This window comes from Phasianus colchicus, chromosome 13, assembly GCF_987193195.1.
Source record: "Phasianus colchicus chromosome 13, bPhaCol1.hap1.1, whole genome shotgun sequence".
In the NCBI taxonomy this organism is placed as follows: Eukaryota; Metazoa; Chordata; class Aves; order Galliformes; family Phasianidae; genus Phasianus; species Phasianus colchicus.
The window spans coordinates 11,859,924-11,887,339 of record NC_143448.1 but is presented as its reverse complement, the minus strand read 5'-3'; the positions used below and the strand labels follow the sequence as shown (position 1 = coordinate 11,887,339).

The following is a 27,416-nucleotide window of genomic DNA, read 5'->3' as shown; positions in this document are numbered from 1 at the left end:
TCATTGGCTAAAAAGCAAAATTTATACTAAATGTGCTGTTTGATAATCCTTTTCTAGGAACCTCAGTTACGAAAGTGACAGCTGAAGATGCTGATGACCCAACAGTTGCAGGTCATGCCACCGTTACCTACCAGATCATTAAAGGAAATGAATATTTCACAGTTGATGACTCTGGTAGGTCAGATATGCAAGTGGCAAATGTTGACCTTATGCTTACAAGAAAATCCAATTTTAAGCCATTTTCTTTCTGGACAAGGGAGATATTAAGCCAAAAATTTACTTTCGACTGTAATTTGGAAAGATTTTTCATTCACACTAACGCAGTGTCACTGTCTACATCTGAAAATGAACCAGTAAAGTCAGGATTTTAGGTATCACGAGGTAAATGACAGGTCAGGCTGTTCCTACTGATTAAAAGACCAAGTAGGAGCCAATTTAAGTCTATGTTTTCAGTTTAGCATGGATATCATTCCATTGACCAAACAGAAAAAGAGGAATACATTAAGAAACAGCATTCCTGAAGAATAATTGACAAAAATTCTTAAAAAGCGAAGAGTAGATGGTGATTACAAACCAAGAAAGTTCCCTACAGTTTTCCAGACTTGGCACAGGAAGGATGGGTTATCCACTTCTCAAGTTAGCATAGACCTGGAGCAAGTCAGTACATACAAACTGCATTTTATTAGGCTAATTTTAAAAGTCTGTTTCTGGTTTCTAGTCAATAACTCAAAGCTTTGCTTTCCTAAACTTTTTTTGTTTAAAGTTTGTCCAGATATAAAAATAAACTCATCATCTCTTGTAAGCTGGTTCTCTAGAGCAACTAAAGCAGATAAGAAAGTGATCAGACATACACTCCAGATGCTGTAGTGACCAAGCTTAGACATTATCAGCTGGTTTCTGAGCAGCAAAGATAAGTTTAAAGAAATGTAGTGTACAAAATCTCCCAAATATTTTATTATATGGAAAGATTTCTAATCGTTTTTGCCTTAGAAAAATATAACTGTAAAGCTGCTACTTGAAGCTGAATGTGTGGCATAAGGTAAAAACTTGCTTTCAAAATTAAGAGATGCGGAAATGTTACAAAATCTAATCATATTCAATATTATTTTTTTAAGGTGTGATTTCCACAGCCAGAGCAGATTTGGACAGAGAGAATCAATCAACATATGAAATTATTGTTAAAGCAAAAGATGCTCTCGGGCTTACTGGGGAGTCAAGCACAGCTACAGTCATTATCAGGTTAACAGACATCAATGACAACTTCCCAGTATTCAAGCACCGTAAGTGAAGTATCATTTGGAAATCAAAGATTGACATGAAAAAAAGAAATTTACATTAGGCATCACGATTCAATTGTTCTTAAAAGTGAACAAAAGTATCTTACGTATTCAGACGGCTTTCTGCATTTCAGCACTACCCTCATGTCCTGGTTGGAGCGTATCTAGAGCAGAAAGTAAAAATCAGGATTAACTTTGGTAACTTTATGAAGAAACCTGACAATTTCAAGAAGTAATTTTTTAAAAAAAACAACATTGAAGTGCTTTCTGTAGAGATTAATAACACTGAATTCTCAATTATTCTGTGTATGCATGTCTATAAACTAAGAAAAAATTGTATGTAAGTTCTAACTTCCATGTGCACCGTCATTATAGCATGTTTGTTGATTTTTTTTAAACAGCATCATTTCACTTTAAAGTTCCTGAAAACGTTTCAGTAGGAGGAGAAGTTGGCCGAGTCGAAGTTGAAGATATTGATGAACCACAACACCGACATACAAAATACAGTTTTGTCAGAGGAGATTACAGGGACACCTTTGAAATTGTAGCAAATCCATTCACCAATGAAGGGATCATTAGACCAAAGAAGGTACTTCTCCCAGTAACAAAGAAAGATATGATTTTGTTTTGCCATGTTTAACAAGTGTTTGATTCAGTGTGGGACTGGCAGCAGGAAAAAATGGAAATGCCTGAAAGCCACAGCACAAAAGGTATTCAACCTGAAAACCTCATTCTGTAAGCCCTGTGAGGAGAGCAGGTGATTTACCAGCCCATTTCACCTGCCAAAACTGGGAAAATCTGTGATTGCTGCAGAGTGCAATGGGGATTATGCCAGATGTGCAGGCTACATGGAGAAGTGCACTTTGCCATCTAGCATTGCTCCCTCTTGAGCACAGCCTCCTTCCCTGTCTCACCTCTGAGTGTTGAAAGCTTCCCCACTACTTCCTGGTAACTAACTTAAGAGGACCCAGGCTCTCCCAAGCCTCTCTTATGGTTTGTTCTTTGTTTTTTAATTCTCAAACCTACTTAATTTTTACCAAGGAACATTCCTGCACTATGTGGAGCACTTCCAAGCCAAAGGTTCATTGATTTCATTGATTTATGGTGAAAAAAAAGGACAGAGGACTATAAATTACTGTAATACTCAGATTGACACGAATGTATGGGGTTTTTTAACTTCCAAGCATCTTTATGTAGCTATCAGTACTGGAAATACTATTAAGAAGGGAAATTTCTGTATAGAAAAAAGCAACAAATATCCTGAGACCTGTAAAGCCTTCAGCAATGGCCACCCTGTGTGCCAGCATCTTTCCATCACCAAACACAAGCCCACCCTTACCTCAGGGCATGAGGCACGTGATGCTATCAGCCTGTGCCAAAGAGCAGCAGCAGCAGCAGCAGCAGCAGCAGAGATCTCACACACATTGCCTGAGGCAGAGACAGCCCAGCCTTCACCAGGCAGTGGACAAAGTTTGCCTCAGTAACTCACAACACACTTCAGGCACGCATGTACAACGGAGTTCTACATATACAGTCAGGTGAGGTGCAATTTCAACTGAGAAATAAGCACTGTCATTTCCATGTACAATGTCCACTCAAACAAAAATACAGTCACCGTGATTACCTACAGCATATTTCACAATGCATTGATAATCTTGGGTGATAGGGAACAGGGATCCAAGCTTTGAAACACATGACAGCAGATAGCATGAATCTGTTCAAAACCTGAGGTGCAGCCATTCCATTTGAGAAAGAGAAGTTCAGCTTGGATATGCTTCCCCCAGAGTCTAGTCAAAGTGCAATTTGCTAGTATTTTCCAGCAAAAATTACTACACAAAGCTTTAATTTGCATAGTTAGCTAATGCAAGTTTTACCCAGCCACCAAAGAAGAATATCTATGTTTGTCTTTCTTCTAGCCCCTGGACTTCGAGAAAGTATCAGAGTACAGGTTTGACATTGAAGCAACAGATCACAACGTTAACCCTGCCTACTACAAACCCGGTGGCTCCAAGAGCATTTCAACAATTACCATTGAAGTTACCGATGTAGATGAGCCTCCTGTCTTCACCAAACTACCATATGAATTCAAAGTACGGGAGAATGATCCTGAAATAAAAACACTTGGCTCTGTTTGGGCATACGACCCCGACGCAGCTAAACGGAAGATCAGGTAACACAACACCAGCTTTAGTGGTTCTGTTTTTAAGTAGAGAATTTGCTAATGATTCCAAGAATTTGATGAAGTATTGAGACACTGACCTTATTTTTCAGACATTTGCAAGCAAAAGAAAAATCCAATCTGACTTTTCAGCCACTGCAGCTACGGATATATACAACAACCAACAAACATGAACACGTTACTTATACACATAAACTCATTAATAAAACATCTGTACATGTATGGGAAAATACACAATCCTGGATATCTTTACATAGTTATAATAATCTGCTGTTAAAATTTTTATTTTAACAACTTTCTTGAGTGTGTGCTTTGTAAGGTAAAGAAAATAGACTTCTTAAACAGTGAAAGCCAATAATCTGGGAACCTCGCAGATGGATATGTTGTGCTCTCACAGCTTGCATAAATTTAGGGCAATGTTCTGAGGCTCCCTGGTCATGATATCAATGTAATTTTTTATACAACTACTCTCTGGCCTTTTCCTATGAAGAACTGAAGTGAAACACAATACTGTAACTCTTGTATTGATGCATCTCTTTTTAAATAAAACAGATTTGTTCGACGAAGAGCTAGTCCTAATGGAGACTATGTTAGAGTATCTGATACTGGAATTATTCAGCTTCCTAAGCCCCTAGATAGAGAATTCAGCTCCTCATACAACATCAGTGTGGCAGCCCAGGAAATCTTGGAGGATGGTAAGTGCTATCATTTCCTTACTTGAAAGAAATCAGTGGGTGACCTTACAGCTGGACTGCGCCTTATCAGGAAGGAAACCACAACCTGACAGCTTCTTTCCACTAAGCTAAGAATGAAATGGATGCTTGCAGGGTTTGCACAGCAATCTTCCAAATCAGATGAGTACCTACAAATAGATCAAACACTTTGAAGACTTGGCCCCTTGCTATCACAGAAATGCTTTCAGCTTCTCTAAAAGAATGACAGAGGCACGAGGAGAGGAAGAAGCTTGGGGAACAGGCAGGAACCTGTATTTGGAGCAGAAGTATTACAGCCAATTTTCGCACTCACACAGAGCTACAAAACATGCCCATCAAGCTCCCCAGACATTTATGCATGGCTCTACTGGGTTTAGGAAGAAGGGTGGGCTGGGGCAGTTCCCAGTTGGATTGGAAGAGGTCGGACTCTTCTGCAAAGTGAAGGATATTGAATGTGCCTGTGGCCTTAGGGCCAGGGAACAAGGGACACCACAGTCACAGAAAATGAAGAATCTGGGAGCCATAATGTATTGTCATTTTCTTCTTCATAGTTCTTCATGGCTTAGCCCACTATGAGAGTATTGAGAAAAACATCTGAGTCTGTCAGAGGAAAAGCTTAAATGAGTGATGGAGCTACAAGTTCCTCATATTTGGCATGTGAGAGTCACAGAGGTGGGCACAATCCATGGTAAGGGCTTTACAGCACCTAGACTCCAGCCAGTGCGTTGCCATTGCTGTCATTTCAGGCCGTCTTTCTGACAGAGAATCACACGCACAAGTTCACGTCATTGTCATCGATGAAAATGATAATGCTCCAGAACTCGTTTATCCTGAGGAACCCAGAGTGTGTGAAAATGCTGCACCAGGGAAGGTAAGGCAGGAGGAAGGTTCTTCCTTAAGTGCATATGGGCTGGCTGCACAGTTCCCCTCCCTATGGGCTTTTAAGTTATACATTATGTATGCTTCTAAGCATGTACAGTATGTACTCTGGGCATTAGCAATTAGACTGCAAAGTAAAGCAACTTTGCATAGCAAAAGTTAGTAATTCCAAGAAATCAAAAGTTAGTAAGAGAAACATTGCTAATTGTGACATTACTATAGTATTTATTGATGAGAGCACCTGCATGCACTACTAGCAATACTTGTAGGCTTAGATGTTTGACCTCAAATGCAAGTATGCAAGTAAATACTAGCATAGCCTATATATATAATGATAGATTAATTAAGAGATTTTTTCACAGACTGGAATTTGATGAAATCATCTGTTAGAACACGCAAGGAATTATTTCACCTTTCACATAATTTTTAAATTACCTTTGGGACATAATCGTACACGTTTTTTATACTTTATACATCTAATGTGTCTTAGCTTGAGGTTTTCAAAAAATCAGGTCACTGAGGAGTGGCAGTCTCAATGGCATTCAGTGAATGAGCCTCATTTTTTAAATAAGTTAAATACTTGAAAGAGTATTTATTTAGGTAATTAAATATTTAACTAAATAAATAAACATTTAGGTAACTAGAATATTTCGGTAACTAAATGAACATTCAATACACATACATCTGAGCATAAGACTTTTTCATGTTTTAATGACACGATTTCATCTTTCGTTTCCTATCTCTGAATGAAAGAGAAAACAACTCGTTTTGGAGAGCTATGTGGAAATTACTTGCCCTATAAGAACTGGAAGAGAAACATCTCAAGATATCTTTGCTCTGCCCTTTGCTGAAGGGTTATACTGGATACACAGCTCAGCACTAACTTATATACTGCAAGCGTTTTTATCACACAATGTATACTGGAATTTATGACTTCTCCCATCTTACCTTTATAGGTAATCATCAGGATTTCAGCTACTGACAAGGATGAAATATCACCTAGAGGTTTCTTCAGATACTCCCTAACCACAGAAGACAGCAACTTCTCCTTGATTGAGAACTACGGTAGTGTATCCCTGAAATGCATTTTCTCAGACAGCCACAGCGAGACAGCAGCTCAAGGGGGAGGAAGGCTGTAGCAAAGGTCTACAATGGGGCCACCAGAGCTAAGCAGATATTTTGAAAGGCTTAACCTACTGAAAAAAATGTTGTCACCCAAGCTTCACTGGGCTCCCCAAAGGCATGCTCTGTCAAAGGCAAAGGTGTATCAATGACTTATAATCTATAAGGAAAATCAGGTAGCAATTATCACTTAATTAGCTATCGTTACTTCTTCCAGATAACACAGCTAATATCACTGTCAAGTATGGACAGTTTAATCGTGAACTTGCCAAAATCCACTACCTGCCTGTCATCATCTCAGACAACGGCGATCCCGACCTCAGCAGCACAAACACTCTTGTTATCAGTGTCTGCAAGTGCAATGAAAAAGGCGACTTCACTTTTTGTGAGGAAAGAACTAAACAAGTTGGAGTTAGTATACAAGCACTGGTCGCAATTTTTATCTGTATCTTCACTATCATTGGTAAGTTATCGGACTGTGGTAATGTTCTTCAAGGTGTGGGAATTAATTTTTCCTTTTTTTTCTTAACTGAGGTCCAGAAAAGCTTTGTGGCTATAAAATAGTCATGACGGCAGAAAAACTCTATTTGATTCATTCCACTTGCTCTATTTGGCCTGTTAGTGTAGTGCCAACTACAAGCATGCTCACTCTATTGGAAAGACTGGCTCATTGGAATGGTCACTGCCTGTATGCATAATGCACTTGATTTAGTGTTACTAGGCTCACGTGCAGCTATAAAAAGGAAAACTGTACTGAGGCAATAACAACAGTATTCCTGTTTCCAAAGGCTGAACTACTCTGGAAACCCTTTAAGCAGTACAGTGAACATATACACATAATTCTGTAAGTGAGAAGGACAGTACCTATTTGTTTTATTTGGAACCTATCATAGACTGGGCAACATTCTTGTATTGCTTGAGAATAAGCCTCCTTTGCAGCTACCACACAAACAGCATTTGATGCCTGGCACTAAATATGTATGTACCACCTCGAGGCAGCCATCGATAGAACCCTTCAGTGCACCTGCAACACTGTGCATTTGCACCTGTGATGCCAGCTCCAAAGTCAGTTGTGAAATCCTCACAGAGAGTTGCTTTGAGAATGTACAAATCCTACAAATCAGCAGTATTTTGAGTTTTAAAAATAAATAAATAAATATCTAAAAAAACCTTGGAAAAAGCCCCAAAATGCATGTTTGTTATGCAATGTGTCTAACATGCAATTTGTTTTACTTTGTTACTTCTCTGTTTACAATTGCTCACATACATTTCCTTTGCAGTGATTGCATTGCTAATTCTTCTAAGGAAGAGACACAAGAAGGATCTGAGCGGTCTCAGGAGGAATGTGGCAGAGATCCACGAGCAGCTTGTCACTTACGATGAAGAAGGTGGTGGTGAAATGGACACCACCAGCTATGATGTGTCTGTGCTCAACTCCGTGCGCAAGAATGGAATAAAGCCAGAAGTGGTGCCTTCTGCATATGCACAGGTCCAAAAGCCTCCTGGAAATACAACTTCTGGTGCTGGAGAAATGGAAATGATGATCGAGGTTAAGAAGGATGAAGCTGACAATGACAGGGATCTGCTGCCATATGACACACTTCACATTTATGGCTACGAAGGGGCCGAGTCCATTGCAGAATCTCTCAGTTCTTTGGAATCAGGCTCCTCAGACTCAGATATTGATTATGACTTCCTAAATGACTGGGGACCCAGGTTTAAAATGTTAGCTGAGCTGTATGGATCAGAACCGAATGAAGATTTTGTGTATTAAGTTCACATTAGCCATAAATTTTCTCCCTTCCACTACAGATAGGTATCAAGAGCCTGCCAATGGCCACGGAAGAATTCACAGCTATTCACCCAGGCAATATTAGGATTTCAAACAAGAAAACTTGATAGCGGTAGGGATAAAACAAACCATACAATAAAGTACTGGCTTCCCCAGCACTGCTCTTCTTGCCAGCGTTCTGTTCTTTCCCCAAAATTGCTGCTAGGGGACCCAGAGTCTCATAGGATATGACTCCTCTCCCTGCCTCAATAGATCCTTCTCCTTATGAAGTGGTGTTGTCCCTGGTTTCTCCTTCATTCCTCTCATCCTGTGCTGCTTTCATCAGCATACGCTCAGGGTGACCCGCTGGAACAAACAGGTTTGGTGGCAGTGGGAAAGAATGTTTTTATAACCTCCTGCATCTCCAGCCTGCCTGGCCTGACAGTAACATCTTTATTGATACTCCACACTTATGCTTACCCAGCAGAGGAAAGAAGGAACATATGGTTTATCACTTAATATTAGAAACAATTCCATCACTTTCAAAAAAGGCAAGATTTTTCCTTCTTTCCGATCTATTAATTATTCTAGCTTTATAGTCTTTGACTACATACATGAGTTACTGCAGATAAAATTAGACAGGATTTTTAGAGGCATAGTCTGGTTTCATCTCTCATTTTTAACAGCCTGATGATGATTTCAGGCACCTTTCTGGAGTGCGAGAATTTCCTCTAGCTAGCAGCAAAATGGTTTTTTCCTTCTGTAAATCGGACCTCAGTATTACTCAATGGAACATATCCTGCAGGGCAGGAAATGTGGACAACGGGGGAATGTCAAGACTCCAGTACTGTAAATCTTTCTGGATAGCAGCATAGGTCTCTCTGGATCTCTAAAAAGGTTGAGTAAGTTTTTTATTCAACATTATTCAAGGAAATGTATTATTTCAGGGACAAACAAAGGGCAGGCCTTATTACTGTGAAACTGTTTTAATTTTTTTCTAAGCAGGTACTGTAAAACGGGTATTTTCCACCTAGGAAAATATTGTAGAGTTCCAAACCAGGATACTACACACCTACACATTTGTCCGCATAGGAGAACCACAAATGTAAGTAAGGTTTTGGAGTGGCAACTGTTCTGCCCACGGTAAGCATGTGTTCAGCTTCATGTCTGATGAAGAGACACACCATGAACAGAATGAAATTTCCCATGTCTGATGTTACCCAGCCAAAGGCGTCTTGTTAGAAGTGGGTCTCTTAGGACAACAGCCTGTCTCTGGCTTCTGCCAACGCAGATTCCTGTTATCTTCAGCAGGAACAGAGCCCAACTACACCAACACTCAGTTTCGCAGAATCTGTGCTACAGCTGTATGTATTAGTGTAGGCCATTTGATTATTTAAATTTGGGAGCTAACCACATAATACTAAATCTTTTTTTTTTTTTTCCTTTCTAAAACAATGTAGTGGAACCTCATTAGTTTCCTTTTCATCTGTTCATGTCCTTTCCCTCCTCCACAGTACTTCTGTGGCAGGAGACAGCAATGCACGACAATACAGTCTCTTATCAGTCCGCACAGCTATAGGAAGCTGTCTACTAAAACACCTGCTAGTCACAAACACATAACTGTCATCAACAATTCAAATCACTAACATTTTCAAGTACGAACAATGTGAAAGCTAAGTAGAATCCAGTCCATCAATCACATCACCTTTGGATCAGATCCCCTATAAAAAAAAGTGAATCTGAGGATGACAGCCTTCATTTTATTTGTAAATGTGTGTCCATTTTCTACTGTTTTACTTAATTCAGCCAACAGTGTATGTTATTGAGGTTCCATATGTTAGTATATTATAAAGAATTCTAACTAATACTACTTACCATTTAGGGTTTTCATCAGTAATTAATGTATTGGCAATCAACAGGTAAAGTTAGTTATGAAACTATTTAGTGTAGTAAATAAAGTACTTTGGTAAGCATCACCCAGATAGTATTATCTGTAATTGCTGTTTTCAAGCTTGTTTTATAAAGCTATTTTAAGGAATGCTGTATCAATTTCCATTGTATAAAGACGTTTGCACTGGATATTTTCTTTTAATATTGCTGTACTGTATTTTTTCTTTGTTCCTCTGACTACATAAAAGCCACTCTCATGTTTGGATTTTTGTTGCATTTGTGAGTTTCACAGAGAAGACAGTGCTGTGTGCTACAGTGACCACCCTCACCACTTCCTCTCTCTGCCAGTGATCACTACCCTAATATATTGCCAAGATTACTATTATAATCCCATTGATTTTCCCCAGATGTGACACTTAAAAATTACAAAGCTTGGAGAAAAGTTCAATTCCTTCTCTGCTAATTGCCACAAGGAAACTCCACATCAAACATGCTTTAGCACAAGTTGTATTAAAAACAAAATGGATGTGCTAATTATGTTATAATGAAATGCATTTTTCCAAAGAAGGAATTTGATTAAACAGCTACTTGCAACTTGTAGCAGAGATTTTCATAAAGATTTTCATTATTAATTTAATTAATATGCATTTTAAACTCTTATCCCTAAAAACGTACCTTAAATTATTATTTTATTACATTCACACTGAGAAGTTCATGCCATTTCATAAAGTTTTTTGCTCCCACCCCACCAGAAATTTTTATGAAGTAATGACTTGTAACTGGAATCCTTGATATGTACCAAAGCAGCAATGAAAAGTGGTCTGAATGCCAACACCAGGTGCATGGCCACACTGCCCAGCCAGACAGCATTTCTGCTGTTCAGAGAAAAAAGAGTTGTGTCAGGTGCTCCCTCATTACAGTCCAGCATTACTGATGCAGGCAGTAAAAATGAAACTGCAAAAAGTGAAAACAGATTCATTATAAAAGGAAGAGAAAAAAAATGTTTTGGAGTTCTTGCTCCAGTGCTTCAGTGAATGGACCCCTCCCTTCCTTTCTTTCTGCAGTGAGGGCTGCGCTGAGCTGTGCTCTGACCCCAGGCATGGGCTGCACCATTGGCTCACAGGGCCAACAAGTCACATGGAGCAGTGCTGGCTATAAATGTATTTGTTTTAAATGGTTTCACTCCTGACACTCCTGTGCAAACGTTCCATACATGGCAGGTGCTCACGGCAGCAGTAAACATGCAGATTCACCACCACATTTGGCCAGGAGTAATATATTGCCTTCCATTCTATCTCAGGTGGGGCTAGGACTGAAGAGTCACGGTAAATTTTTTACACCTATTTTGTCTTCCTACTTTTCTTATATATAAATGTGGGGATTAAAGCATAAACTCTTGTGGGTGTACCTCGACGTGCTCTCCGGAGCAGAAGAAATCACCTGTGTCGTGCAGGAGCCATCAGACCCACTGCAGCACAGCTCACCCAGCTTCATGGAGAGCAGCACTTCCTTCTCCCTTCTCCCCAGCAAGGGCTCTCCCATCTGCTTTCCAGCCCGACTTTACTCATTCTCGTTAACCCCTTCACCAACTCCACAGTCAATCCTGAACTTCACCCGTACCGCACTCTCAAGCCAGGGCTCTGCACGGGGCAGCCCCAGAGGGCAGAACGAAGCGGACGGCGTCCATCGGGCACCGCAGCACCACGAGCGCTGACGGCCGGCACGGCGCTCCGGCAGCCGCACAGCGCGAACCGCGCCCCGCAGCGCCGCGCGGTGGCGCCCGGCCCCAGCGCTGCTGCACCGAGCGGCCGCCGCTATCTGCGTCCGGCTCCCGTGCCGGCCTTTCGCAGCGCTTTATGCACGATCGGTAAGGTTACTCATCCCGGAGGGTTCATTCGATCAGCTTCATGCTTTACCGCTGACTTCACGGAATTCCCTGACCTTCCCACAAGCCAGAAAAGCTACGAAGCCTGGGTTCTGAAGGGGAAAGCAGTGATCTCACTGAGGCGGGGTACAGGGGGGCACAGAGGGCGAGGAAATAGCTCGGGGGAGAGGATGTGAGCTCCAGATGTCTCCTTCGGAAGGCACCATCCTCCCTGGCAGCCCGCTCGAGGCACGCCGTGCTCTGCCCGGCTGTTCCGTGGCACGGTGAGCCGCGTGTCCCCGCTGCTGGGCAGGGTCTGTCCCTGCCGCCGGGGATCCTTTTCCCTTCCCTGCAACTGCTTATCAGGATTCTCTCAAGCATTTCCAAATCGTTTTTATAATCTGTGATTCTTACAAAACAGTTGGGTTTTGCTGTGAACAAGCGTACGAACACATCAGTCATGATTTGTGTATCAGAAACATGCAGCAAAGCTTTCCAAGCAGCCACACAAACAAACCGAGGAAAAAAGACACCAGAAGTTCCCAGTGACAACCTGGGACATATCCACAAAAACAACTCCATGCAGGACACCCCAACCACCTGAGTTTTGAGTGGCTGACAGCTTCCTAAATTTGGAGTATTTTGCCACCACAAACACGGCAGATAGGCAGACACAAGCTTGCACTGCCCTCCTAGCAGTGCAGCAATTAAGTAAGAACCCAGAGCAGCAAGAACTACAGCCTGTGTGTGCAGTATGGCCCAAGTGGGTTCAGAGACACAATATGTCCACAGCTGGCGCTGCAGCCATCCTGTATGCAGCACCAAGGGAGCAGAAGCAGGAGGTAAGGTGAGAGGGGATCCATCAGGACAGCAGCCTGTACCAAGGCAGCACCAAGCAACAGCCCTACAATGCGAGCACAAGGCAAGGTACAGGGCAGCTGGAAGCACCGGGCAGCAGTGCTGCATCGCCTGACACGACATTGCTCTCATTACAGTAATTTGGCAATCACCACTCATTACCTTCCGTACAGGCTCGGGTCTGGCTCTCAGCATTGGCACGGACCTGGCACAACTTACTGAGCTGGAGCATCACTTGGAGTAAGCACTAAGCATTGAATCCTTACAGAAGAGCCATAACAAGTGTCAGAACACAGACATGTTCTTGTTTTTCAGTGAAAAAGAATTAGATAGAAAGATGAAGTGATCCTCTTCAGTTCAGTAAAGCAACAGTGAACACCTTCCTATAAGATAAATTATCAACCTAAAACAGAATTGGTCTTCCTGCATTTTGTCGCAACATCCAGATTTGTTTGGATGTCAGTGCAAGCAGTTGGCAAGCAGGCATGGCATTCTGCAGGCACAGCTGTGGATAACCCATCTGCAGCCACACACATCTCTCTGAAGGAGCTGGGAGCACACATGGCTGCCACAGGAAGGATATCTGGCACAACACAGTGGTCAGCAAAGAAACCTGGGCAGAGCTGAGGGCATCAATACGCACTTATGGAGTGTATTTGGAAAAGGAGGGCTCTGGGCATATACCCGAGCTGTGACACAGGCTTCAGTTTTCATCTCAGATCATGAAGGCTTGGAGCTTTGCTTTTGAACATAAAGTGTTCAGTGCAGTGCCCTGATAGGTTGTCTGGCCACTGACTTTCCCTCCACGTGCCCTGGCAACCAGACATACACACCTCCCTACATCATTGCAAGGGACAGTTAATACACTCAAAAATATTCTAAGTAAGTAACATTCTCTGATGCTTACACATTTTAAGGACGAAAGCTTTAATACTTTTCATTATTTTCCAGCAATTTCCAAGCACAAGAAATGTTTGCAGAAGATCCCAAGAGATCTATAATTGAAACATACTTGTACACATGCCTGGCTCTGCACGATATATAGCATCATTCCCACTGCAATTAACAGAGAACTCATAGCACAAGGCACAAGTAGTGCCTGCACTCATAGGTTGTGGTGAGCAAGTGATGAGTGAGGGGACAGTTGGAGCAAGATAGCCACATACACTTAGAAACTAAAATCACAACATTAGGCATTTTAAATAAGTGCAGTAGCCACACAGAGTACTTACTACATGAAGAAACGCTGTTGAGAAACACAGCACAGATTCTGTTTTTATGAGATGCTAAATGTACAACCAACATGCCTCACATGGCTCCATATGGGGATTTTGCTTTATGAGACTTATATAAAGCTCACATTTAGACTGGGGACTCAAGTTTCAGTGCCTTTTCATTCCTTTAATTCTGCCTCTCAGAAATGTGTTTATTTAAGTCATTGGTATTACTTACACCAGACTTTTGTTGCAGCTGCCCAAATTATCCTATTTTAGACCACAACCAATAATGAAAACTCAGCTTTTGCTTGCATAGCTATGAGATTCACTTCTTTAATCTCTGCCCATCTCTGATATTTTCAGCCACCAGGTTCAGACACCCTCTGGTCCAAATCCTTCACAGCACAGAAGAGGGCTCATGAAGAACACTCACCTCTAGTCAATATTCTTTTGACCACAGAAAGCTCACCCCAGGATAGTTCTGGAAACTGTAAGAAGCAGCCAAACAGTTGAACAAGCTTTCATTTTGTTGACAGCAGCTGTTTGGGCTAATGGCCAAGGGATGAGCATCAGAAGCATCAGCACACAGAATTTAAGCTTAGGAGCTGGCATACATATATGGGTCTGACTATATTCCATTTGGGTAGAGAATTAAAAATAACTTGCAAAACCAAGGCCTTACACAACCTGTTTGATGCACTGCCTTTTATTTTGATGCTTCACAAAGGTGCCCTAGACTTGCAGCCCTGCAAAAGGATCACTGGCTGTCTCTGACATGAGAGGAGCTGGAGCTGCACAAGCTGGAAAGGAGAATCACAATGGAATGCTCCTAGTGCACAGCAGCACAGACACTGCTACAGGGTACTCATCTCAAGCACAGTTTGCTTGCAGCCAGCAGTATTAAACATTGGTGTCTTCAGAAGCTAGTCTTCCTGAGGCTTCCTCACTTTCAAAAAATGACATGGACAAAGCACCTGAGGCACTGCTAAGTACCCTGAGTGAACAGAAATGGAAGTTACTGAGTCTCTTTTGTCTCCCCACTGTGATAAACCAGCCATCTTCTCTAAGTCCCTTACCTGATGGAGTACTGGGGATGGCAGAGCTGAACCTGTGGCTACTGGATTCTTTTAACACAGAGATTTTCTAACACCATGCACTGAGAAAAGGATGGGCATGATCCCCTCAGTGCGGGGAAGGTGCAACAGGAACGAGGTACCAGTAATTGCCAGCCCACCACAATGTGTGCTGCGCAGTGGCACGGAGACAAGGCTCTCTGTGAGCACACGTGCTGTGATCTCACCACAGATCAGCTGCCTGTGTCCCACAGCAGGGCTGTCTGCACAGCATCAGCGCTGCCCTGAGGACCCCAACGCACTTATCCTGCCCTGAGCACCTCTGATGAGCTGGGTTCACATGATAATCTTTGGATAAAAGTTAAATCAATCACAGCACAGTATATTGTGAGCACCAAAAAAGATGTGAAAGCAGCGTTACAGGACCCTGAAGAAGCATTTAGCAGAGAAATGCTGGTAGAAGCTTAATTACAGTACCAATGCTGCCTGCTGCTCTGCTGGGCAAGCTATTGAAGCCCTTCCAATAATGTTTTGCTGTAATGGGAACAGTTCAAGCTGCAATAGCAGGTTTGCTACGCAGAAGACATTACAGCAGTTGATCCTATTCTTTCCAATGCACTTATTTTAATAGATTTTTTTTCCTGCTGCACCACCTATCAGTTGTCCTTATCTCTAGAGAGCACCATTGCCTGTTTTCTGCCACTTGCAATTAGCTGTGATTTTCAGATTCAGCTTAGAGGAGTTTCACTCCACCTAAAATCAGCCATTTTCACATATCTCTTTTTTGAGGGTCTTTATCAAATGATGAGCATGTGATTGCACTATACCCAAGTAATCTTTTCTGCTAGGAATTTACCTTACCCAGAAGCCAGAGAGAATACAGAAGTAGGTGAAGGAAGGACTGAGAGTCAAATTGTTTGAATCACCTAGAAAAAGAGTTTTCCAATCCCAGGCATCAGATAGTGGAAGGCCAGAAAAGAATTGGAAGCCTTACCACTTAAGAGTCTGGAATTGCTCAGCTTCATGTTCTTTGTGTCCTCACCATCCTCCTTTCCCAAACAGGAATGCCTCCTTCCATCCTCCCTCCCACACCTTCTCCCTCACCCCACCCTTTCCAAACAAGACCCCAGATCCATTTTCTTGTCACACCTTTACTAATACAAATAATTCTCTCATACACTTCCTCACCTAATCACAAATAAAACCACAAGGTCCCTACTGGAATTTATTAAATTTCATCTGCCTTTCTCTTCTACAATTCTATTTCACATCACCCAACTCAAGAAAGACAAGGCAACAAACCCCACAGGGAAATCAAACCAACTCTGTCTGTATAAAATTCATACATGCCAGTCACAGAGTACCTAGTGTAAAATAACAGGGCACCATGGCACAAATTTATTCTGCAAAGAGCAGATCCATTCAGTGTCAATCAGCTTCAAGGTTCAGACTGACTTATCTTCAATGGCACAATCTAAGCCAATTTGTGTACAGATGTTATTATCAACTGTCTGCCATTTACTCTCAGCCTCAAATACCATGTTTAAATATTAAGTCATTTTGATTAATCCTATCTCTAGCAACCCAGGATTTCTGACTTTCTTAAGAGCATTCCATGTAACTGTCTAATGATATGCCAAAAATTGGTAAATTATTTGCTTGTCCAATTGCTTATTTTTAGAAAGGTATTTTAAAACACAATATATGACTGTAAGCCTTTGCTTCTCAAAGGAATAAATGAAGTCACCTCACTTAAAACATAACCTAGCAGAATACAGTACAAACACATTATTCACATGACAACTTTCTGTTGTCTTGGGTCTTGTGTTAGTAATGTCCTTTTATTTGCACTGGTAATTAATTCCATTCAATACCAGGAGGGTAATTTTGATAAACTGATCACTTTGATAAGAATTTGTGAGTGAATTAACCTGCCTTGGATGTCTTTACATGATAAACCTTGACGTATTAAATGTCAGACATACAAGTATAATTTTACTGTAACTGATGTAAGCTGCTAAACTCACATGCAAACCCATATACATAAAGGAGATGACATGCCCAGTTTTTCGGGGTTTCCCTAATTTCTTGTACCCATTCCTCCATGAGATTACCAGATCTTGTAGGGAAGCAGCATGCATTTCCCAGACCTGTGTTCCTGTGCAGCCATGCTGCCTAAGAGCTGCTCCAGGGTAGGCAGACTGTAAATAAATCTCTTTACAGCAGCACTAATCCCTTTCTATCAATAAAAGGAGAACCTGCATCTTGGAGCTGCTGCCCCACAGGTTTTACATCTGCAGTCATGTAATTGCAGCTGAATGTTGGTTCCTAGTTGGCTCCAACATCTTCATTGCTCCTCACAGGAGCACAGCTGCATTCAAAAGGTAAGGGAAATGGAGAAGTGAGCATGTACAAAACACCCTGCATGGGTGGGATGCATTTTCATTCTGTTGTCAATTCACACTGTCAGAAACAAAATGATCTTGAAAGTAATAGAAAATCAGTGTAATAACACTGTCCTCAGCATGGCTTTGAGATCCATTTTGAGATCCCCACCGGTAAAGTGCATATATAATTACAGCCAAAGCTGTATTTAGCTTCAGACTAAACGCCATCGTGAGGCAGTGTATTAAATAATGCATTTCCCCAGTGCTTTTTACTGAATATGTGATCGTTTTCTGTATTATTGTTTGGATAAGAAATTCTAGCAGCTTCACAGCTAATATGCACACACATTTGAAAATTTCAGTGGAGCAGAAAGCGTCTGCACCCTTGGGAAGCGATCACTGATACATAAGAATCTCACCATATTTCTGCTGCGCCCTCTTTCACCTGGGATGTGAACTGAGCCCTAAGGAAGCAGAAGCATCCAAGGGACCGAGGGCCTCGGTGCTGCACCAGCACTGCAGCCCCCCAGCACTACAACCTGGTGAGGTTTCCCCCAGGCTCCAGGCAGAAGTGTGCTGGCCCACAGCACACTTATTTCTCAGGTGGATGCACAGCAGTGAGCAAGCAAAACTCTCTGTCACTGTGTGATTGTTGCAGGCATTGTTAGCTAACTGTATATAAAACATAAATGAGGGCTCCCCCATCTTTTTACAGCGTGTACCAACTCCTTCCCTTCCTTCCTCCTCCCCTCCCTCCCTCCCTTCCTTCCTTATTTCCTTCCTTCCTTCCTCCCTTCCTTCCTTCTTTGTCAGAGGCAGTCCCCATGTATACACTCACAGATTTGTTCAGGTTGACTTAAATGTCAAGTTTCATCACTAAATTTTTTATCAGTATTTTCCATGCCAGATGCACATGTGTGTCAGCTGGCACTGCCTCTCAAACTGACTAAATAACAGTAAATCAAGAGAAGATCACAGTCACAGCGGTGATACCAGCTGTTTTCTGGACAGTCATCGCTGGGATATCATGGTCAATTTAATGGGACATTTCACAGCAGGATGGAGATGTTCTCCCATGTGAAGTGTGGTCAAAGTCAGGAAGAAAGCTAGAAAAATTGACATTGCTATGTCTGTAGTTATTCTTGCTCTGTTTTTAATGGTTGCTGCATTTATAAGGCAATAAATGCATTTTGCCAGGACAGCAAATATATGGAGAAGTTTACAACCCAAGTTATCTGTCCTTCTTAAGCCCTGTGAGTTTGTAAGCAGCCTTTCTGGTAGCACAACGTGCTGTAAAGAACTCTACAGCTGTTACCTCAAAGTTCTGTAGCACAGAAGTGTACAGAATCATTGCATGCATGTATTTATAAATATATAAACATTTTTCAATGCTGTTTTACATTGTGGATGTAGACACGTTAAACAGTTTAGCATCTATTTATTTTTGGTCTTAGGTCTTAACTTTTGCACAAAACAAAATGCTATCTTCATTTTGTCCGGAGACATCACACAAATGAATGCATTACACAGAAATGTCCAAGCCTACCGTGGTGTAAATAACTCATTCTGAACACAGGAGGTGGTGACACTGGTGAACCAGCTGTTACCTCCTGAGCAGTTCACTCTGCACACAGAGGCAGTTGCAGCCACCACACAGCAGATGGCACAGCAAGCAGCTCAGTGCTGGCTGACAGGGCTGCAAGGTTTCCCCTGAGTGCCACCACAAAATGTTACAAGCTAAACATTAAGCAGGAGCGCAAACCCCAGCTCTGCATTATGCTTAGTGAGTCTGGAAACAGAGAAATAATGGGCAGACACGATGCAGACAACTGTAGGCAGTGTAGCTGAACTCTGGGAACCTAACTGGCAGAAGGCAACAGTTCTCCTTCACGATAAAAGAAATGACTGGAGTGTATTGGTGCTTGGGTTGGAATTTGCACGCTGCTTTATGTGCATGATTTACTCGTCCACAAAAGGTGGTTGCTGGTAAGAACTCTCAATAATCTGAACAAAGCGGTCCCTACAGTACTGACCTACTCCAAATAACAAGGAACAAATCATGTATTGGAATGAAAAAGTTGATTTTCAAGCTAACAATCAAGAGCACAAAAAACCTCCACAAAGCCCAAGAGCCCTCTGCTTTCTTAGGTCTCCGTTTGGCCGTCGGTACATTTTCAGGTAACCCTGGAGCAAATGTGGATGTGTAACAATGTGGGGCTGCTCTGTACAACTTGTACTGAAATAGCGAGTGGAGACGCCACTCAGTGTGTTTGCACCACTTCATCTTTTCCACTGGGCTTTTGAGAAAAGTCACTTGTCCTTTTAAGTGCTAAGGAACACAAACCTGCCCTTTCCTTCGTGATTACAAAGCACTACCTCAAGCAGCCTGCTCCTTCCTTCTCCTCCCATTCCCTTCTGTTTCTGTGCTGAAAGGTAACCACAATTTCCAGCTCCCAAGAGAGGCCAGTTATACCTATACCTTAGAGCAGTCACTCGCAGCTTTTTTATAATTTTATGCTCACTTCTGAGGATGTCTTGTTTAATCAAAAGGATGCACAAAGGGTGACCAGACATTGATGCCATCCATCTCCTAATGGACGTCTCTCTCAGCAGCCCCTCTGGTGCTGCAGCAACCCAGTTCAACTCATTTCTTTCTGGCACCATGCTTTTACAGTCTGTGCCACGCTGTTGTTTGCTCTTTCCACTGTATTAAGCACCAAGCCAAGGCTGTCAGAGACAAAGTTTTATCTGCTCCTAAACCGCTGTACAATCCTCTTGAATAGCATTACCCTCGGGGTCCATTTCTTCTTCTTTGCTTTGCTCTGTTCCTTTTGTCCCCAAGCTTCACATTTCTCTACAATAAATTGCACGAGCACGAGATGCCCCTGCTGCCCACCTCCCCAAACCATTTATCACCGTGCTTCTGCTTCCTAGCAAGTGAACTGGTTTTGAGGTTCTAAATTAATTATCAGTTTGCTCATCCTACCACAGATTTATTTCCACAGGTTAGATCTATTAAACAAGTGAATAAATTACATCCTGATTTTAGTTAGCTAATAGTTAATTTTTCTTTCTTTTTTTTTTTTTTAAAGCGTCTTTGTAAGTGTGTCTTTGTAAGTGGTGCCAATCCGTCAGGACAGAAACACACCTGGAGGGTGCCGGTGGAATTTTTTTGAACTGGTTTCTTATGGAGTCTGGCTGCATCTAGCTCACTCTCTGTGTGAGTTGGTTCCTCTCACAGCAGTTCTTCTGGCAAAGCCTCACAGCTGCAGAAGGCACAACAAGACTGCACAGCCAGCATTACTACCAGGGCCTGACCTCACCCCATTTCAACACACACAGTGAAACCCAGAGCGAGTTCTACCAGGTTTCCAAGAGCTCGAGGGTGTATCCCCAAGTGTCTGACCCCCAGTCTCCATCTCTTTCTTTCTTCCTTCTGTAATGAGAAAGGTTCAGGGTGCCCACGAGGAACTTTACACTGTACCACATTCATAAGAATTCTACCATCCTTCAGAGATCCTACAGATTCAGAAAGACTTCATAAATAGAATAGTAATAACATCTAGAGATGTTGGTTTGTGTATTCATTGGTAAGACAAAAGACAATGAGTTATAAGGCTTGCCCTACACCAAGGTGTGCTAAATATTTCTTGCACAGCGGTTTCAGAAAGATAAGATCAACTCCAAATATATATTTCATTTGCTGCCACAATGGTTCTTTCTCTTTTGTATTCATTTTTGCTTTAGGTTAACAAATGCCCAGCTGGATTCATATGCCTGCCTATGCAAGGAATCCTGGAGCCTTCTCCCTAAGAGCGCTCTATGAAATACTTATTAAAAAAACCTGCTGATAGTAAAAGACACGTATTGTATTTCAGGGTCTGCCTATATGCAATAAGAAATAAATCACAGAAGCCCTACCTTCCACAAAGTTACACAGACCAACCAGCTTTGCAGCAGTGACAAAACCAGCTTTGGTGGGCAGTTTCCCTTCATTTCGCTTCCCGCCCTCATGCAGAGGGCACACAGCTGGGGGCTGGGCAGGGTGGTACCTGACACACACAGGCCTGGCCCAGGGACAGCCCTGCTGTGCTGTGAGACTCCTGCACGGAGCAGGACACAGCTGTTACAGAGAGCCCACGGCGTGCAGATGTCCTGCAGCATTCCTAGGGGAGCACTGCTGTCAGTGCTGATGGCAGCAGTGCTACCTAATTCCAAGTGCTCTGTATGACACAACTCAGTATTTCTTTGTATATCTCTGTGTATGCTTATATTTATGGATCTCCAGGGATACGTGTTGCAATTTGTTAATAATCCACTGCCTATCTTTCATTCCAAAAATACAATTAGAATTTATGATAAGTCTAGGCAAGGACTAGTGGAAATAAACACAGGCTGCATTCACTGTCAAATGCTTTGAGGTCCTAGAAAGGTCAATACAAAATAAATTGTATAATTAACTGTAAATTTAATTAAAGAGTCACAGAATGAGAGAGAAAAGAACACTGAGATCAGATTTTCCCATTTGCATCCTTAGACATTAACTCAGTTGGCATCAGGAAGACTGAGAAAAAAAGACAGAGAGGGGAAAATGTTACAGGCTTTTCAATAACAATCTTGGACCTAATTATTTCCTGGTGTGTACACAGAGGCATTAAAAATACACATGTGCAGATGGCAAAGACAGCATAATTCACCATCCTCCTCACAAGTCTGCAAGCAGGTGAATAAATAAGAAACTGAACCTGGCCCCACTCCAGTGCCTAAGAGCACCTTTCATTCCATAGAGAAAGACAGTTGGTAGCTCTAAAAATTAGAAAAATAGCCTCTGAGAATTTGGGCATGACATAAAATTCCCACAAAATACCTTCCTGACGTAGCAACTATAGATGCAGAACCAGGAGCCTCAGCACCACAGATCTCATTGCTTTACAGGGCACGTAACAGAGAATGACTTCTGCCTTTGGGTCTCAGTGCTTCTATAATATATTTTTTATTTATATGTTTCATCTCTATTAATAATTTAAAACGATTTTTCCTCTTGACAGATTTTATGCCTAAAGAACTAAATCACTTGATTCAAACCTCCAGAAAATATATTTAGTATGAATATACCTGTCCTATAAATGCTAGCTGAAAAATGTTATATATTCAGAGTTCCATCCTTTTCATTAAGATAGCTTTGGGTACAGAAGAATCTCCTTTTGTTAGTAATTCCGCAGTATGCCCAAACTCAGAAAATCCTTAGCATCTTGCTGGGAATTCATTTTGGTTTAATCATATTCAAATCCACTGCTTGAAAATTGCCAACCTGAAAACTATTCTCACCCTAAGATTTGTTAGAAATGTGAATTAGCAAATATTAAATAAGCAATTGAATTTTAAAATCTAACCACCCATCCTTACCCAGCAGGAATCTCACTCACTACAGACCTTAAAAACATAACTGAGCTCATTGCTTGCCATTACTGCTGCTTGAAATACAGCAGTAAGACGGCAAAAAACACTGAGAATCGGGAAAGTAAGATAGGGGCACTGCTGCAAGAAATCCAGAAGTATCCCACGCAGCGGCCTGAACAAAAAGAAGGATACAGCAGCTGTGCTAATATCCAGGCCACAATACGTACATAATATCTCAGACTTTTCCATTAAAAATAAAATGAAATCCATGCCCAAGAGGTTAACCTGACTCACTGCACTCATGCAAGTGGATCCACAGGCGGTGAAATGATTTCATGCATGTGGCAAATAGGAGTTACCTTGAACCTGAGATCAGCAAACCTGTTCCTCTCCCACGTCACTTCAGGGATAGGTGACCTATTTCAAGCCCATAAAATGTCACACGGTGTTTATATCAACCAACATGTAGTGCAACGTCATCATATACCATACATATTACTTACAGCCATTATACTGACATTTCAAAGGATCTTCACTGCCTGAACCCAGCTCGCTGTGTATCAGCACGAACAGACAGTTCTAACAAGACATAGGGAAAACCTCTCTACCAGCACAGTTATCACTGGGAAAGGGCCCAGAGGATGAGAGGCTCCCTGTTGGACCCAGGCTATGCACACCTACTTTCACAGGGCAACTGTCAGCAGAGGATGAGCCAGGTCCTTCCAAAAGCCCCTTTCAGCTTCACTGCTGCACAGTCCCCTGACATCAGTGGGAAAGGCCCTTCCATGGCACAGGATGAGCAATAACAGCAAAAACCAGTGGCTGCACAGATTTATGCCACACATATCAACTTTGTACCTCAACTTTCTTTTTTAAAGGAAAATTATGTAAAAATCTCTGAAAATACAATTTCAAACAAAACGTTGCTGCATTTCAGAAAATTAATTTGAAAATAAAAATTCGGCATTCATATCCTCCATGCCAAAATGACTGCATTTTTTTATAGTTTAAATATTCTTAGAAGCAGAATGATGATGTTTATTCGTTCATTTAAACAGAGTAATTTGAAAAGCTTTCCATCAGAAGCTCCTTGCTATGGTCATTACATTTCAGAGCACTGCAAGCTGTGAGAGCAGGAGGTGCAAACTCCATCTCGAGGCATTTTATCGCACGATAATTGTGTAATCCAACAGACATCAACTTCATTACCACCTTTCCATTAAAAAAAAAAAAAAAAAGATGTGAGGAATAGTGTCCCCTAAAGCCTCATTACCCACACATACAAGTTTTTAGTCAAAAAGAGACCTCATATAAAATCAAATGTGAAACTTATTTTAGCATACAAAACCAGGCTGTATCAGTGCTGGTGTGGGTGGCACCACAGCTGCTGCTGACAGACATCAGCCCCACACCGGGCTGCTACCGCCCCAGCTGCAGGCACAGGCAACAGGAGGCAGGGCTGCACTCTGGCACTTTGCAGCCTCTGCTAACTGTGCAGGTCTGCAATGGTATTCCCGGATTAAAGGAAATGTAAAATCACCCAAGAATAAAATGATCTGTCTTCAGCGAGGCCTCTCACAGCACCTGCCCTTTACTAGTACATGGGATAACAACCACAGCTTTTTAAACTTCCATCTACAATGAGAGCCATCCCAGACCTTGCAGAAATGTACCCGAGCCTTGCAGGCTCCTGATTTCAAAAGCCTGGGAGAAAACTTCCTCAAGAAGAGACACCATTCAGAACAGACACAGTGCTGTGAACCACTGCTGCAGACAGACACTGTCTGGGTACTGCTCACACTGTGCAAGCGTGGCCCTGGCCTGAGCTCAGCACAACTGGTGAGGCTCAGGTGCATGACTGAACCAGAAGAAAAGGAACCCCCAAAGATGGAACACGTGGACTGAAAAGCAAAATACTGTCACTTCTCCATACACATTTACTGCAGATTTGGAAATCAGTAAAGTGAGCAAAACCTGCAACAGTTGCATAAATCCAGGATGAACGCTTCTAAATACCCAGAAGTTTGTTTGCTACAGTGAGGCTTCTGTGGTCTCTGCTGGATCGTATATTACACAGTGCTGAGTGGCCCAGAAACAAACAGCTCTGTGTCAGAGGTCACACAGCTCCTCCTGGGGACACAGGACATGACTGTCACAGAAAAGAGCCTAAAGCCAGGCCCAGGCAGGACTTTTATTTGCCAAATGTGAAGCTGCTTCCCCAGAACTCAAAGTCAACTACCTGTATATTCTCAGTTTGTCAGCTCTTTTCACTGTCTATGCATAGATTTTGCAGCCAAACACGCAGCTCACACCCTGCTAAATCAAGGTTAGTGTGGACACTGACTAAATGTAAGGCACCATTTGGGAAAGATGCCATCACCAAAATCTGCAGAAGTGCTAAACATTGGAAATTTTGAAATTTAAGGCAGAGAAAGTATTTTAATATCCTTAAGCACAATGTTACGTATGCAATTGACTCTTCACAGGGGAATCCAACACACCAGCAGGCAGCCAATGTGCCTGGCTGAGCTGTCAGGGAGAACCTGTCTGCCCAAGCAGATGACCAAGGGCCCACAAGGAAGTCACGCGGCTTCCTGTTACTGAAGTGGTACAGAAGGAGTCTTTCAAGGAGTCGCATAATCTGATGGATTACTAATCATAAAATTAATAGTGGAGAGATGAGTTAATTACATCCAAGTTCCAAAGATTTTGGCAAAAAGCACAGGAATTGCTGAGCCACAATGAAACCTACTGATAAATTTCCAGTAAACCCTTCAATCACCTGAGACACACCTAAAGTGCCTGCCTAGAATAAAAAGAAATGCTAATTAAAAGAGAGAAAGAAATGATCGATAAGAGCATCAAACTTCTTACAGGAAGACCTGAGAGTTCACAAGCTTTTTATCGACCTCAAACTTCATTCCACCTTTGCAGCCATCACTTCTGACCCACGGGGAAATTAAACAGCCTGAGTGTGGATGGCACAGCTGCTGCAACAGGAGGGAACTGCTCAGAGGCCACAAAGCCCCAGCTGGAGCTGCCCCACAGCTGTGTGCTGCATTGCCCCTCAGGGCAGTGTACATGGGACAACGCACCGTCTGCTTCACGTGGATGGGAGAAAGACACTGCCAGTACAGTGCAGTTCCTAGAACAATCTGAAGTGCTGCTGAAAGAAAACACCAAGAGGCTGTATTTCTCACACTCTTTACCTAAGCAGCTAATAACGTGCCTTTGTTTTATTTTATTATTTTTTCTTACCACAATGACCCATTGTGAAAGTTCACAATGTTTTATTTGCCAAATGTGAAGCTGCTTCCCCAGAACTCGAAGTCAACTACCCGTATATTCACTGTGTATAGCACTGCGGTTCTGCTGTCCGTGGTTCTACACTGGGGCACTTAGCATTTGTAATAAGGAACACCACTGGGGATCGCAGCACTAACAGGATCTCACTATTGCAGATGGCTCTCATAGAATAACTAAGGTTATTTTAAGACCAAGCCAACCCATCGACCCACTCCCGCCAAGCCCACTAAAGCACGACCCCAGCGCCACATCTCCGCATTTCCTGACCACCGCCAAGGTCAGCGATTCCACCACCTCCCTGGGCAGACTGTGCCAATGCATTACCCTCCCTCAGAGTAGAAATTTCCCCTAAAACTCAACTTGGATCTCCCCTGGCACAACTCGAGGCCGTTTCCTCTCGTCCCAAGGGGCTCTGAGCCCCGAGGCTGGCTGCGCTCCCCCCGACCGCCCGCAGCCCCCGCCGCCCCGTCCGCCTGCAGCGCCGCGCTCGGCCCCCCGCAGCCGCCCCCCGGCGCCCTCCCTCCCTGCCTCCCGCCGCCGGAGGGGCGGGGAAGGAGCCGGGCCGCCCCGAGCCCGCCGCGTCGGCACCCCCGCGGCCGGGCCGGCCCTCCCAGATGCGCGGCCCCGCGCCCCGGCGGCAGGCAGGGCCGGGCAGGGGGAGCGGCGGCGGCGGCGGCCGGCCCTCGGGGGGAGGAGGTCGGCTGCCTCCGCCCGCCCCCCGCCCGCGGCCGCCGGCCCCGGCCCCGCGCGCAGGAGGAGGCGGCTGCGCCCGCCCCGCCGCCCGCCCGCCGCCGGGGAGCCGCGGCCGAGGCGCATGGAGACGGCGGCCGCCGCCGCGGGCTGGGGTAAGGCGGGGGGCGGCGGGGCCGTGCCGGGAGTCTCCCCGCGGCTGGGGGCGGCGGGGCCCGGGGCGGGGGCGGCCGCGGGAACTTGGAGCTGCGGGAAACCCCGAAAGAAGCGCCCGCAGAGGCGCACCGGAGGGAGAAGGCGCTGCAGGTGCTGCTGCCCGCGGGCACCTCCGGGTAACGGCGGGGACGGAGCGGCGGTGATTTAGGGCGCGTCGTACCCGCGTGCATTTTGTTGAGCCCGAGCGTAAATCTTCGAAGCGCGAGTTATAAATACGAACGCTTACATGCGTAGGGGCAGAGCGTGCATTAGGCTGTACAGTAAATTCATTCCGAGCCGCTGTGCCACACGCACGTGCGGGGCGCATTCAAGGTGCGCTCAAACAAAGCGGGAAGCGGCGGCTCCGTCTGACAGCGGCACTGCCCGCGTCGGTGGCTGGGAATGACTTACAACAACAATTACCATATTTACATAACACAGTGCTGTTCATACACGGGGCTTTGAACCTAACAGGCGTTCATGCCCTACATCGCATCATTTCCCGAACCGGGGGGAATCCTGGAAGTAGGAAGCAACGCTTTGTTTATTTCTTCTGCCCCCATTGACGCGCGATCTGAGCGCACATCCACATCCG

General features: G+C 43.5%; 3 protein-coding genes across 7 annotated transcripts in view; 2 read left to right on the top strand and 1 right to left on the bottom strand.

The window, feature by feature from the left end:
* CDH5 (cadherin 5) overlaps positions 1–10,095 on the top strand; it is a 29,015-nt gene extending 18,920 nt beyond the window's left edge. For both annotated transcript variants that reach the window (XM_031615430.2, XM_090149371.1), the window contains exons 4-12: positions 58–174; positions 1,116–1,280; positions 1,679–1,866; positions 3,194–3,447; positions 4,009–4,151; positions 4,916–5,040; positions 6,005–6,113; positions 6,388–6,633; positions 7,451–10,095. In XM_031615430.2, the coding sequence (XP_031471290.2) occupies positions 58–174; positions 1,116–1,280; positions 1,679–1,866; positions 3,194–3,447; positions 4,009–4,151; positions 4,916–5,040; positions 6,005–6,113; positions 6,388–6,633; positions 7,451–7,944 (1,841 nt within the window). In that variant the 3' untranslated portion in view covers positions 7,945–10,095. The remainder of the gene's footprint in view (positions 1–57; positions 175–1,115; positions 1,281–1,678; positions 1,867–3,193; positions 3,448–4,008; positions 4,152–4,915; positions 5,041–6,004; positions 6,114–6,387; positions 6,634–7,450) is intronic.
* The window catches only part of CDH11 (cadherin 11), a 742,884-nt gene that overhangs the window by 672,668 nt on the left and 42,800 nt on the right, over positions 1–27,416 (bottom strand). For all 4 annotated transcript variants that reach the window (XM_090149366.1, XM_090149361.1, XM_090149369.1 and 1 more), the window contains exon 2: positions 1,385–1,441. The gene's annotated coding sequence lies outside the window, so the exon portion shown is untranslated. The remainder of the gene's footprint in view (positions 1–1,384; positions 1,442–27,416) is intronic.
* Positions 26,701–27,416, top strand: part of BEAN1 (brain expressed associated with NEDD4 1) — a 39,542-nt gene continuing 38,826 nt past the window's right edge. Inside the window, exon 1 of the mRNA XM_031615431.2 lies at positions 26,701–26,781. Coding sequence (XP_031471291.1) covers positions 26,751–26,781 — 31 coding nt within the window. The 5' untranslated portion in view covers positions 26,701–26,750. The remainder of the gene's footprint in view (positions 26,782–27,416) is intronic.